The following is a 14614-nucleotide window of genomic DNA, read 5'->3' on the forward strand; positions in this document are numbered from 1 at the left end:
CCCGAGCCCCCATCGGCGCCCCCCACGCCCACCGTGGCCCGCAGTGGCTGTCCCGCCCCAGCCCTGTAGTCAGGGCACCCCACTCACAGGAGTGTTAACACAGCTAGCGTACAGATAAAACCCAAAGGTGTACTGAAGATCAACAAAGAGCTGGCTCTGACCCCACCGTGGGCCTTGCACACGTCCTTCCCAGGGGGTTAGAAACGAGCCCTGCAGCATCTACAGGAGTCACTGAGCTTTATGGTTTCATTCGGCCCCAAAATACACGTTTAGGGGGCCTCAAATTACTAGACATGTGAATCTGAACGTTCCCCACCCCCAGGTCCCTTCCACCCTTCGGTTCCTCCCACGAGCTCCAAAGCCAAAGTTGAGTCTGTCCCACTCGGGTCGTTCCACGGCGGGTCTGCTCCCTGGGGGCTGCAGTTCCGATGTGAGTGACGGTGGCGTTCCAGCGCAGGGGCCTCTGCTGGCTGCTGTCACATGATCGCACAGCACGAGTTTTGCTTCCGGGCCTGGAAAGAGACAAAGAAGAGCTGAAGAGGTGGACCTCGGCGCACGCAGCACTGGGAGGTCCGCGGGGATTGGGCGGCTTTACCGGGGGCTCCGGGAATCGCAAGGAGAGAGAGAGAGAACCGGCCCGTCCGCCACGCCTGGAGCGAAGCTGTCCAGGAGCAGTTCATACCCCTGAAGTTATTTTGTCCGCCTTCCGTTAACGCTATCAGTAAGGAAGTAAACTTCCTGTTGTTAAGCCAATTACAAAGAACAGGAACGTAAGTCGGGTCGGCTGAGTCTCTTCCTCTGCTCCGGCCCCATCTCCCCGTAAAGCTATCTGAACCCACAGGGGTGTTTCTTACTGAGGATGTCTTCAGAGAACAGAGAGGTTCACACTTGGTGTGTGGGGCCTCCGTTACCTTCCCTCTCGCCTCCTGTTCGCACGTGCCCCCTAGCCCCACTGGCATCGCCCTCCAAGGCACACGTGAGCAAACGTGTGTGTGGATGGAGCAAGTAAACGCAGCGCCCCCGCTGTTCAAACTGAAATCCTTCAGCTGAAGGGAAGCTAACCAGGAACGTAAGAAACTCTCTGGGAAGGCGGTGCACTGCTGCTCCTCGGCAGACAGCAGGGATGCGGGGCCCACCCTTCCGGCCTCCCGGGGGAGGAGCCCGGAGGCAGGGCAGGGCAAGGCCCCTGCGCGCCTAGCCTCCCACAGCGCCCCAGTGAACCTGCCGCTACTGACCGGCCACGTTACTGACCGATCCAAGGAAGACTTGCTTAGTGGTGAGCACGCGGCCACTGCTCTCGGGAAGGGGTGCTCGGGAGCGGCCGGGCCGTACTCACCGTCTTATAGAAGGCTTTAGACTGTGTTCCCAGCACTTCGGACTTGGACACCAGGTCGTCGAGCTTCTCGCCTCGCTCTAGCAGAGACTCCATGGTGTTGTGCTGGACAGGAAGAACAACAGAAGAGGACGCTTCGCTCTGTTCACACGGTGAGTAGACGCCAGCCCCCCCGTGAAGCTCAGTCCCAGGAAAGCACTTCCTTTGGGCCCCTCCCCCATAACTGGGACACCGCATCAAGACACAGTGTCCCAGACCTGTGGAGGAAACAGGACCTAGTGACCTTCCTGGAGAATCTAGAAGGTTCTAACTGGGACATAAAGCACTTCCCCCAAATCCTCCGCAGCACAGGCTCAGACAGCCACAGTCCAGGAGGGATCACCTACGCCTGTATTTATACACACACATTCCTACTGCACAAAACGCTTCCTGTTCCCCCAGGGGAACTGTGTCTGAATCGCATTACTGTCAATTCTGTGAGAGCATCTCTGCACTTAGGCAGTGCAGACAGACCCTTTCTGAATGGGTGAAGGGACGGAGGCCCTCAGAAGAGCCCCCAGCCCCGCTGCCAGGACCATCAGGAAGTGGCCGACTCACTCCCGCCCCAGATGGCCATTGCTAGGGCAGCTGCAAGGCCCTCAGAGGCCTCTTCAGAGCAAGTGGCATGAACCTAGCTTTGCACATGTGAAACGGCACAGAATGAGGAGTGAGCAAAAATGTCCTTTATCTCTACACACAGCTGAGCAACTCAGATTTCCACCATAAAAAGTTAACTGGCTCAAGACATCAATGGGATAAAAGGCAGCATAACCCGTAATCCAGATTTTATCACTGCAGCCAGAATGGGCTGGGCGTCCAGGACCCATCTGCTCTGTGCAGTGGAGAGAGAAGGAAGGACAGAGAGCGAGTGTCCCCCGGCTCTGTGGTGCTCACGTGCGCAGGTTCTGAAGCAGCAGAAGGCAGAGACAGGGCTCGGTTAGGAAACGTGGAGAAACACGTCACGAAAGACAGAAAAGTGCCGGAAAACTGTCACATCTTTCATTCCAAAGCCCCAAAACGTTACCCAAGGTATGGTTTAGCAGACCTAGGCTTGGAGCCCCTGGGATGCTCTTTGTAGAACACAGCCTCCTGGGCCCTGCCCCAGACCTGAGTCCAACCCCAGGAGACGCAGACGTGCATGCAAGCTGAGCCAGCGTTAGTAGGAGTTTTATATTTGGGGTAGTATTTGTCTCGGCACCTTTTCTGGGTTTTATTTTAATTTTGGGGGGCTGTGCTGCGCAGCTTGTGGGATCTTAGTTTCCTGACCAGGAATCGAACCTGTGGGAGGGAGGGCACAGGGTACGAGACCACGTCAGGGAGCCTGCACTTTATCCTGGAGCTGACTTGGGAGCTGCTGAAGGACTTCAGGCAGAAGAGTGACAGATCAACAGCTACTGTCTAGTGGACAGACTGGAGGGAGGCGGGAAGCCAGGGGACCAGTCAGAGGCAGAGGCCCCAAGAATCAAAGCCAGTGCTGCTCGAGGGCCAAAGGTAGCTCAGAGTTTTAAAAAAAAGTTGAAGCAGCAATTACAAACCAGGAGATTTCAGCTAAAAATGCAGGGTTCCCGCTCTTCTAAAACAGGCCTGATTCTGACAACTCTGGGCCTGTATTTAGTCAGAGCGGGTGAGCCTCAGTCTGCGCCGAGACCCAGACCCTGAAAGGGAGGCGCCTGCTGGGCAGTGGCTCAAGCTAAGGCAGGCACCGCAGAGGCAGGACCACAGAACTCAGACCCGCCGAACCCAGTAACTACCCAGACAGGGAGTGGGGATGGGAATATGCTGGGTCCCTCAAACAACGGGTGCCGTTAACCAAGACGGGGCGCAGGAGGGATCCTGCTGGGGTTGTCTGAGTGAGTCTGGATTTGAGGCCTCTGATGCATGGGGACAGGTGGGCAAACACCGCTTTCAGAAAAGCGCTTCGACTACAACTACAACAAGCGTCGGCTGCGCGGGCTCGACTACTGGCAAATCTTTCTGCCCCTCAGTTTGGGGACTTGCTCTCCTACTTACTTACTTACCAGGATGATTTTGGTCTCATCTAGTTCAGCCTGCACTTTAGTCATGGGGTCAGCTTCTCGGGGGTTCTAGGAAAGAACCAACAATAAAAACGATGTCAGGACTGGAGTGGCCGCCTGGAAACAGGGCTCAAAACCAAGTGAGCTGGACACACTTCCAGAAGTGAAAAACCACAGGCTGTTTAACCACATGATGGAGAAGCAAAAGCCTGCCTAGGAGCTCGGGTCCAGGGCTTAACGTGGGTCCCTGCGTTTTTCGAAAGGACAGCAACATCCACATCGCCCAGAGCCACAGCCACCAGGGCCGCCGGCTCTTCTGTTTCACGCAGCTTTGGGCCACACAGTCTTTACACCCTACCTGGTATCTACTGAGGTGACCGTCCAGGCCTGCATACTGGATGGTATCGGGGGATCCAACTGGCCAGTCTATCCTGTCGACCTGCCTGGAGAATTCATCCAGTACCTGCAGGACAGAGGAGCTCAGCAACACGCCCTCCCCTCTGCTGCGCTCATCCGAAAGAGAGGGCCCAGGCAGGAGGGTAGAGGAGGATGGCTAACGGCAAGGGGAAAATCTAAGCTCAAGTTCCTCCTTCCTCAGTATTCTGGGAATTAAAAACCAAGGATGCCTAGCCTGATATGAACCTCATCTGGTGAATGATAAAAGTATTAGAATTTCAAACTACAGATTTCCACTTTTATCAGGTTACGAATTTCCAGAACAAAGGATATTGGCCCTCTAATTTTCCAAAACAATTCTTCAGAAAGGTAATTAGGTCCTTTGAGTTTAAGCAGCCACCAGATTTCATGTGCTTATAAGTGTATGAGTGTTTTGGCGGATGTGAGGCCAGGGCCTTTGAGGAGTTTATCATTAGCACCACACAAACACACTGAAGGACGAGGCGGCGCTAGCCCCACAGCGGGAGAGAAGCTGCTGTAACTGCACGATGGGCCAGCAGGGGGACTCCTCGAGCAGAGGCACAGAGGTGGGGAGGGGCCCGGTGTGTGCTGGACAGGCCTGTCGGAGTGGAGGAGGGGAGGAGGGGAGGAGGGGCGAGCATGCAGTCTAGTGTGGCTCAGAAAGAAATGAAAGTCATGACTTTGAGGGCAGAGGCAGGAAGAGAGCCAGCAAGAGGAGTGATGGGGGCAAAAGCACAGCCAGAGCTGACCCGAGGGCCCCCTCCCGGAAGGAGAGATGCTGTGACTCTGTGGCCAACAAGAAGAGTCAAGGCAGCACCAGGGACACTAGTAGGGTGAGAAGCAGAAATCGGCAGGGGCAGGGGCAGGGGGTGGGGTGGGGTGGGACGGACGGGACGGGGAAGGTTCCCAGACTCTCTCTTGGTTTAGGGTGAGGAGAAAAGCTGAGAACAGGTTGATTTTGGACACACTATTTCGCCCCTTCCGCCTTGGGCCCTGTTGTCACTCCCGGCCCCAGTCCACACTCGTCTGTCCAAGTACAGTCCAGCCGAGCTGCAGACACACCTTCTCCAGCAAGGTAAACGCCACCCGGGATGGGTATTCATTGTCAGCAATGACCACTCCCGCCAGACTGTCGTTTCTCACGTAGACATGGCACAGATATTCTAGGGAGACAAGAGGCCAGACACACAGAGGGTGACGTGAGGGCTTTAGACTTTCTCACCACCAAAACCAGTCAGAGCGTTACAGTGCTGGGCTCCTGCCTCCTGGGCCAACGAAGCGGCTCTGAGTGAGGTTTATGGTGAGGCCCTGCACATAGGACAGCGCGTGTAGTTCTGACGGCAGTGCAGCCCAACACCTGCTGCAGGGCGAGTGAATGCCCCAAGGCCCAGCGTGCAAAGCCAGGGTCTAAAGGAGCACCAGTGGTGCAGAAACATCGCAGGCAACAGGGCCCCAGGTGCATGTCCAAGTCACATCCTTGAGCTCTAGGTCAGGCTTGCCTGTATCTTGGGAAGCTGCAGCCCTCTGAGGCTGGGCTCTGCTCCGCTCCCAAGCTGATGGAACCCTGGCCAAGCCAAGCAGCCTCCACTTTCTTAGAAATCACCTGTCAGGGCCTCAGCCTTCCTCATTACAGCAACCTAGCCTGCTCCACTCTGGTGGGCCTTGGCAGGGATGGGGCAGGACGGGAGGAAGAGACAAAGCCCAACCAGAAAAAAATTAGCCACGACTGGCTGGTGTCTCAAGCATGTGCTGAAGTCATCAAATTATCAAAAGGTAGTCTATACAAGGGCTTCTGCAAAATAGTCACAATCCCTGCAATTAATTTTTGTCACTTTAAAAGGATTCAGAGATGACACAGCTCACCAAATGCCTCTAAAATAAATGCCTCTAAAATAAATGCCTAAAAATTTTTACAGGAAACCTGAATCGTGAAGAAGAAAAAACTAAGGTCAAGAGGAAAAAATAATGAGTTTCCAGATTCCTGGGCAAAAATCTAAGCAGCACAGAATACAGTATTACCTCCACAAGGCTGGGTGGAAATCCCTTCCCGAGATGTCTACAACTCCCGAGGGGAAAGAGGACACAGCAGGAAGGCCGCTTACTGCTCCGAGAGGCGGACCCTAATCTTAAGCGAGCCCAAGCTTTTGGGGGTGATTTTAACCAGGCAACTTCGACACCAACAGTGGGCACAGAATCTTGCGTAACAGGAAAACGAGGAGGAGGGAAGAGAGCAGCTAGCAGAGGAGCGGGGTCCTGGCAGCCCTCTCCATCACGCGGCAACCGCTCCTGCTGATGGAGCTCCGAGCTGCCTGAGGTGGGGCGGCCAGGCCAGCACACACTCACAAGGCAGCAGGTCCTCTTACCTTGTTCCTTGACAGAAGCTCTGCTGCCTTTCGAGGAGCGCTCCACAATCAGCTGACTTGTGAAGGTCATGAATTCCTGAACGCTAAGAAACACAACACATATTACCTGTTCCTGTCACCTTGTCCCCAACACAGTGGAAAGGGACCTCTGAGCGTATACACTAAGGAGACGCTGTTTCTTGGTTTCATTCCTTTCCCTCCCAACCTTAGGAAGAAATAATAAACACCCTGTCAATGATCACAAATACAGGTAATTAGAAATCACCAAGACCATTCAAACCACATCTGCTTGCTACCTAGCTCGCTCAAACAAACCACTTCCAGACTTCTGGGGAACGTTCTACAGGTTATACTTAATTTAACATTTTGGTCAGTGTATGATTTGGGGCACAGTGGAGAAGCAAAAGCCAGCTCCTGTTTTCAAGGCTCCACTAACTTCTGAGAAGTGGGGACAAGTAAAATCTGTGACAGAATCACATAAGTGGCAAAAACTGTTCGGCGGATGCACAGTCAGTTATGGCAGCTGCCACTGGCTGAACCATGCAATGCGACACATGTCCGCAGTGACTGCTGGCTCTGAGAGAACAAGGCCTCCGGTCTGCTGGGGCAAATCCACCGTACGAGCCCGGGGCACTCTGGAAGGAGTGCAGGGCAAGAGCTCAGCCAAGACGAGGAAACAGAAAATGGCTTGCACAGAGGCTGAGAGGGAGGAGGAGGTTCACGGGCCCAACAGAGGCATGTGGCCGGAATGGAAGGGTCCCAGGTGACAACGGTCCAGCTGGAGGAAGCGGAATTAACAAGAAGCCTCCGACTGGGAATGCCATGTAAAGGGCCGTCAGCACAGGGCCTTGACTTGGGGAATCCACAGTTAGCCCCAGCAGATGTGGATACTTCTGAAACCGCACGGACAGCCACACTGATGAGTGAGGACTCCTGACTCGGGAGTGGACTTCCCTGGCTGGGATCCCAGCTCCACCACTTATGAGACGTATGACCTCCAGGGCAAGGTACTTACTGTACCAGGCTTCATCTGTAAATCGAGATTTGCTGTGATGATTAGATGAGCACTTAGCACGATGTCTGGCGCACAGTATTACTTGTTATTATTATCTTGAGAGGGTGATAGGATCAAAATGATCCCTTAGAGAAAAATCTGAAAATAAGGAAGTCCTTGCAGTAAAGCTAAAAAGAGACAGAGCTTAGAGTAGGACTATAATTAGATAAATGAAGAACTGCATTCATTGTGAGAGCCTGCATACAAGGGCCAGAAAAGCTGGAAAACCCTTTGAAGGTTTGAGGCTTGGGTTCTGATAATCATGAGGCAGGCAGGATGTAAGAGAAGAGGACTTATGAGAAAAACAATGAGCTCGGCTGGACTACGTGTTGTTTTAAGAGGCACTGGTAGAGATGTCCCTACAGTATCGCAGTTGTGTTAATCATCTGAAACTGGTCTGGGTATCGCGAACCAGTGAGGTGAAAGTCCTACAGTGAAATCTCTGAGGATCTTCAGTATACGTGGGGAGGGGAAAAAGAAAAAGTGAAAGAATCAGAATTAGCCAAGTTAGCTCCCAAAGTTCGATCACAGAAAAGCAGCAACACAGAACAGAGACTAGAGGTCATGATAAAGAAAGCTAAGAAGTACCAAGAAGGACCCAGAAAGAAGCAGAAAGTTTCGACAAAATAACAAGAGGAATTGTTTGAGATCCTGCCAGTAAGCCACTCTCATCAAGAACAAAACAGCTGCACTGAAGCAGCGAAAACAGAATCCAGACTGCAGATTCCCCCAGACCCGGAGACTGGATGACCACAGACCCAGACTCTGTAGGGTCCTTCTCCTTTTGTGCCTGAGTCACCCCCATCCCTCCCACGAACAGGCTGGAAGTGTCTGTGGTAATTCTAATACACACCTGATTGTATTAAAGTGCCTCACGAATGTTCAAAAGCTTGTAAGCCCTACAAATCCCAGGCTTCCTTCCAAATTTTCACCGTAGAACCCTTCTGTACCACGAAAGCCCAACCATAAAGAGCGTACGATTTGCGCTGGAGTCCTGGCTGGTTTGGTATCCATCTCTTGGGACCTCAGTGACTTCACCCATAAGATGGGACAGTATACCAATATCTCTCATACGGAATTGCTGGAAAGCCCCACCAGATAATACAAACGTGGCTCTTAAGGTGTGGCACGTAAGCTTCCTAGGTCAGCATCACTAAGTGGGCGTTGCTGGTTTAAAATATAGATCGCTGGGCCTCCACTGGACCCAGGAATCTGAGTGAACCTGGGGAATCTGCACTTTTTCAAAGCCCCCTAATAATTTTTATACGACAGAAATTTGGAAAAACCCTGATTACAGCATTACATTCTACGGTGGGATAAGGCTTTTTGCGATCGAAAAAAACATGATTCTTCAGAGGCACAGTCCGCAGGCCGAGGAAGAGGCCCCCGCCGGCTCCACTGCGGGAGGCCGAGCCCCGGCCCTCCCCCGATTCCGGGGCCGTCTCCAACCCCGACCCCGTGCCTCCTCGCCCGGGCGCCGCCCGCCTGGGCCCGCCTACCTGGACCTCTGGAAGAAGCTGAATGAGGACACGTCGTACGCGGCTTTGAGCAGCACGGCCTTGGCATCGCCTTTGTACAGGACACTGAGGCTGTACAGCCTCATGGCGCCGCGCCCTCGGGCCGGCTACCGCCTGGCCGCGGGACCGGCTCGCAGGGAGCAGCGCGGCACCGCCCCTCGAGACCACCCCCGGCTGCGGACGGGTCGACCGCCGGCTTCCTCCGCCTGGCTCTGGGTCCACTTCCGGCTCCGGTCAGGGGCCGCCGCCCGAGGCCTAACGAAGGGTTTTCGTGCCCCGGACGCAGAAAGGAGCAGCCGGAAGCACGGGCGAGGGGGCGGGGCAGAGTGCTGCGCGTGCGCTTGAGGTTGGCCCCGCCCCCCGGGCTTTCGTAGGCCGGCCGGCTCGCTGCTCGTAAGTCCCTAGCCTTCTCCTGCTGTCCTTCTCTCTGCGAGGGCCTGTCCTTTTCTCCCTGGCCGTCCTGAGTTCTCCCAGGGTCCCCTCGCTTCCTCCCGGTCCGTTCTGAGTCCTGTAGGGTCGCCTGTGTCCCCCGGCGCTGTCCTCCCTCCGAACGGTGAGACCCAGGGTCCCACCCACACGCCAGGGCTTTGTAAACCCCACACGAGGGACTTTGATTTATGGGCGAACTGCTGTCCCTGGAAAGTGTTTTGTGAATCATATCTCCTTTCTGAGTGAAGGGCAGGGACCTGCCGGGAAGTGAAGGCATGCCTCTCATTTTCAGATGATTGAGTCCTCTCTTGCCATTCCCACGCCTTCCTCCTGCCTGCCTGGGAGCAAGTCCCTGGTCACACAGGTCCCTTCAGCACAAGCCCGCAGGGGTGAGGGCTCCTGGGCCTGCCCACCACCTGGGAAACCAGATGTCTAACCACTGATTTGGGAGCCAAACTGCTGACCTCACAGAGTAGCAGAGCCACTTCACCTCAAAAGGGGCAGAAATTCATCTCCAAACTGAGGGAGCAGCTTGGCTTACCGTGACTTGGAAAACCTCATTTTGCTTGAGATGTTGGAATAATGCTTTTTCAATGGATGGGGATGAATGAGGCTCAGTTCCCTAAGGGTAGTACATCTTTCATGCTTCTTGTTTGTTAAATGGTATGTTATCCGAAAGCATCTTACAGGACAGAGGTGAAAGGACCTTGGTGTTTGGAAGTTGGCAGAAAGGTTACACAACTATCATGCTACAAGCAGCCAGATCTGAAATGATGGGAAAGAGATGGTAATATTTGAAAAACCAGCAGCATCACTCTAAACATTACCCTAAATCAGGGTGTCTCAACCTTGTCACTGTTGCTGTTTCGGATTGGATAATTCTTTGTTGTTGGCGGCTGTCTGTGCATTGCAGGCAACATCTCAGGCCTTTTACCCACTAGATGCTGGTGGCACCCCACCGGCCATTTGGCAACCAAAAATATCTCTGGTAGGACTTCCCTGGCCGTGCAGTGGTTAAGACTCTGAGCTTCCACTGCAGGGGGCACGGGTTCGATCCCTGGTCGGGAACTAAGATCCTGCATCCGTGTGGCCAAAAATAAACAAACAAACAAATAAATAAAAATAAAAATACAAAAATGTCTCTGGACATTGCCAAATGCACCCTGGGGAGCAGTGGCTTAAAGAACCATTGCTCTAAATATTCCTGTGGCTGAAGGAAGTTCCCACCGCCTGCTTTCACTCAGCACCTTCCTCACCGACCCTCTTCCCTGGCTATTTCCAAGTGCAGAGGGTGGAGAGAGCTTTCCCACATCCCCTCCAGTTTGGTACTAAACGTTAAGAACAGACTTTGGCCAACACCAGGCCAGTGTCACGGGATGGTGGAGAGCTGTTAGTGCAGCCCCATCCTGACTGCGCTGACATAGTTGACCTCTAGGGGGCGGTTGAGAGCCATTTCTGAAGACAGTTCTCAAAGTCCTTTTTCCTTTGCCACTAAAAGTCGTACAAAAGGAGGAATCAGGAGGACAGTGTTGGGTTGGAATAGATTTAAATGTATTCACGTGACACATAATAGTAATTGTCTTGAAGTTTCCCTTACACCAAGCACTTTTCCATATGCGTCCTCATTTAATCCTCACAAAAACAGAGGAAAATATTATTACCACCTTACAGACATAGAAACTGAGATTCAGGTTAAGGAAATTGCTCCTGAGAGGCACACGTCAACACCAAAACACGTAACAAACTTTCACAGCTCTAGCAGCGCTCTCCCTCCTCTCAGGCCTTGCTTGTCCTCCATCACCCCAGAAAGCCTCGCTTGGCCTACGTGGTTACCAACTCCCCAAGCTCATCCATCTTACTGAGTAGCAAGGCCCACCTTCCACTCCAACACCCCAGCTGTCACCCAACTTGGATTCAGTCCCAGCACTTCCACAAACCACAAAACCACAAAAGTGAACAAACCATTAACTCCTCTGAGTCTCTTTCTCTCCTTCATCTGTAAAACTGGAAAAATACCCTTTCCGTAAGCATGTTGCTGGGAATGATAAGACATTATGTTCCAAGCCCTAGTCATAGTAGATGTTTAACAAGTAACAACAATGATGATTACATGTATTGTTATCATTCATGACAAAAAGGAGAGGTCATGGTGGGTTACAGGTGTCCTGCAGGCTGTGGGAAGTGGAGATTTGATGGTAGGCTGAAATCTGAGGAAGGTCTGTAGATTGCAGATTAGTATTGTATCTGTTTTAATTTCTTGATTTTGCTCATGGTGTTGTGGTTATGTAAGTGAATTCTTTGTTTTTAGGAAATACACACAAGTACTCGGGGGTAAAAGGACATCCTGTCTGAAACAGGCTCTTAAAGGGTTCAGATCTATAATACATATGGAGGGTAAAGCAAATATCATAAATTTAAAGACTCAGGATGAAGGGTATCCGGGAGTTTCACTGTACTGTCCTTGCAGCTGTCCTGTAAGTCTGCAATTATGGGGATAGAAAAGATTGTAGGGCAGGGCGCTGATGTCATGCATGCAGCATCCACACTTGTGGGGATGGCACATTTCTCTGGAGTCCTGGCCCCCCTCATTTGCTGGGCCCTGCAGACAGAACTGGAACAAGGCTGCCCATGACAAATGGCTGAGGCTCTCTTCGCCCCCACTGGGCAAGGCAGGCAGCCATCCACGTTCGAGGCTTTGCTCAGCTCTCAGAAGGCACTCAATTTAGCTGCACAGTGGAACCCTCTAGGGAGCTGGATAAAAGCTGGCTGAGGGGCATACTCCAGGAGGCCCAGCCTAGGGGGGAAACCAGCCATTCAGTGGCCTCGGTCCCCATACCCCCTTGTCCGGCCCGTCAAGGCCAGGGCAGCAGGGCTGTTTTCACTCTAAGCCTAACACCAGCCTCCACAGCCTACCCAGGAAAGGGGCCCTGAAAGGGGCCACCAATGTGGTCAGGCCTCCAAAGGAGTTCAGAGCATGTCACCTTAAATATGTTGCTTTGACATATTGATTATTTTGAACCAACCCTCATTTTCCTTAGTCACTTCTCCGCAGTTTACTCTCCCGACCCCCAACCCCGTTGTCCTGTCAATTCTTCACAAATTTATCGTTTTTTTATAAAAGTATAAAAGCTTTTTCTCTGGTCACTTCTTTGGATCTTCATTCTCTCGTGAAGGCCCCTCTGTACAGGTAAAAATTTAAATAAAACCTGTATGCTTTTCTCCTGTTAATGTCAGTTTAGTTCCTAGGCCCAGCTGGAGAGCCAAAGAGGGCAGAGGAGAATTATTCCTCCCCTATACCTTCTTAGTAGTTCACCAAGTCTAAGGAGCACGGACTTGATGCCATCAACCGGGGTCTACTAGCAGACCCAGCCCCCAGGAAGGCTGCTCACTACCACCACTGCTTACCCACGTGTCCTGTGCTCCCACTCGGTTCTCCAGGCCACAGGGAAGACAGGCACAGACATGGCTCTGCCACCAGCAGAGAGGGAACAGAAGATGACAGAGCAGGAGAGGACCGGGTACACTATAAAGTTTACCTGGAGGCACTGGGCAGGAAGAGATCACAGCCAAGGAAGACAGGAGGCAGCTGGGAGCTCCCTGAAATAGAGGGACAGGCACTCTCAGAGCTGCCTCCCCTGCAGGGGCTTCCCAGGAGCTGTATTTGTACCACCAGGCACCCCTCCCCTGCTCTGGATCTAGGGATGGATGTGTAGCCCACTCTGGATACATGGTCACTTAGGCAGGTGACTTGATCTGAGGCACCCTTACTCCTGTGGTGCTGCCCTGCACAGAAGGTGGGAGAAAGTCTGCAGAATAGGAAGGGGGTAAGTGGGGCAGGCAGAGGCCCTGGGAGAGGGGCAGAGCCGGCCACCATGAAAGAGGAGTCTGGGCCTCACAGCAGCCTGGTCCCCAGGACCTCTGAGAGCAGAAAGCAGGACGGGAGTCATCATAAAGGAAAAGTCACGACTAAGAATCTGAAAGTGCAAGCGATAGAGCCCCCTCCCCAGCCCATTCCAGCCCCACAATCTCTGTTCCCACATGGGTGCCAGGAATTCTGAGCCAATCAACACAATCCCATCCCTATTGCCTCAGAGATTGGTCTACAGATGGGCACCTGACCCACGTCTCAGCCAATCAATGCAGACCCTCTCCCCACATCGGCAGAGTAGGCCATCCAATTAGAGCAAAGCCCAGGACTTTGTGTTTGACACTTGGGAGAAGCAATGGGATTTGCCCAGATTAAAAAGGTCAGCGAACCCCAAACAGTATCAGTACAAACTTCTGCTTAAACATAGAAGATGAAATACATATGTTTATATGAACTCCACTAGAATGACACAAAGAGGGCAGGAGGAGAACGGCAAAAAGTAAGAGGCTAACCAGGGTAGGCAGGTTTAAATTGGGGAGAGGAGGCAGGGTGATGGGGGCTTAGCAGAGTGAGGGGCTGAAGCACAAGGTCCCGGAGCTGCAGGGGCTGGGGGGGTGCGGGGAGGAAGCAAGGGGAGCCCTGAAGAGGCTCCCTCCCTCCTGCACCACAGATACTTCGGCCAGGAATGTACCATCCTCTGCCTCACCCCAGGGAGGAAGATGCAGGACTTTCCTATGGAGACTTGAATGTTCAGAGATTCTGCCACTTTGAGGCCCCCATAAAATCACCTATTGTTTCAAGTAGTCCCTGTTGGGTAAATGTCTCCTGTGAGGTCACCCCCAAGGCTCTGACCTGTGTGCAGTGTGGCTGCCCTTGGATCAGGTGATATTCCAGTCATCTGTGGCCAGGGAGGCCACAGGGCTATGCAGCAGGACCTGGGACTTCTGCATGAGGACTGCCTTGGCCCCTGTCCTTGGGGGATGGTGAGCCTTTGCAGCCCAATCCTTCAACATCCCCAGTCTCAATGAACTCATTTGAAAGTGGTAAAAATAATACCAGCCCTGCCTACTGCCCCAAGACTGTCTGATCAAATGACAGAATGAATACAAAAGTACTTTGTGAATCATAAATGTTTTAATCAGTATAATTATAATGACAATTTCTCCTCCATATAAATATATTTCCTTTCTTTAGGAATAAATCTAATAAATGTATACGATCTATAAGAGAAAAATAATGACGCTCACCTGAAGGGCATAAAAGAAGACCTGAACAAACAGGGCAACTGGCTACATTTCTGAATGAGAAGACTTGGCATTATAAAGATGTCTGTTCTCTAAAATGGATCCCCAAATCCACAAATTCAATGCCTTTCCAATGAAATTATCAACAGCATTATTTTAGTGCAATGGGAAGAGTAGATTCTAAGATTTATATGAAAGATAAAAGCCTTATGGTAAAGAAAATTTTGTAGGAAAATAAAAGGAAGGGATCCCTTCCCACCAGATATCAAAAAACTGAAAAGTGCCACTGAAAGCATGCAGTATCTACAGGAATGGGCAGAGAGACATCCAGCTCA

The 14614-nt window shown here is 52.2% G+C and overlaps 1 protein-coding gene across 1 annotated transcript; it reads right to left on the bottom strand.

Annotated features, from left to right (window-relative positions):
* Nucleotides 1–220: 220 nt before the first annotated feature.
* YKT6 (YKT6 v-SNARE homolog) lies at nucleotides 221–9013 on the bottom strand. The gene is made up of 7 exons (XM_061198394.1): nucleotides 8721–9013; nucleotides 6168–6250; nucleotides 4867–4967; nucleotides 3746–3850; nucleotides 3391–3456; nucleotides 1337–1438; nucleotides 221–512 (listed from the first exon to the last, which is right to left on the bottom strand). Exons 1-7 carry the CDS (start codon nucleotides 8822–8824, stop codon nucleotides 477–479), a joined length of 597 nt encoding a protein of 198 aa, XP_061054377.1. The 5' UTR covers nucleotides 8825–9013; the 3' UTR covers nucleotides 221–476.
* Nucleotides 9014–14614: the final 5601 nt, after the last annotated feature.

Source organism: Eubalaena glacialis, chromosome 8 (genome assembly GCF_028564815.1).
Source record: "Eubalaena glacialis isolate mEubGla1 chromosome 8, mEubGla1.1.hap2.+ XY, whole genome shotgun sequence".
Classification (NCBI taxonomy): Eukaryota; Metazoa; Chordata; class Mammalia; order Artiodactyla; family Balaenidae; genus Eubalaena; species Eubalaena glacialis.

Bases quoted from the DNA above. Each gene is read 5' to 3' on its own strand.
- YKT6 (XM_061198394.1), bottom strand. From the start codon at position 8,824: ATGAGGCTGTACAGCCTCAGTGTCCTGTACAAAGGCGATGCCAAGGCC. The intron at 4,968-6,167 runs GTAAGAGGACCT...TTGTCTCCCTAG, and splicing joins AGCTTCTGTCAAGGAACAAG to AATATCTGTGCCATGTCTAC. The intron at 513-1,336 runs GTGAGTACGGCC...GTCTCTTTCCAG, and splicing joins CTAAAGCCTTCTATAAGACG to GCCCGGAAGCAAAACTCGTG.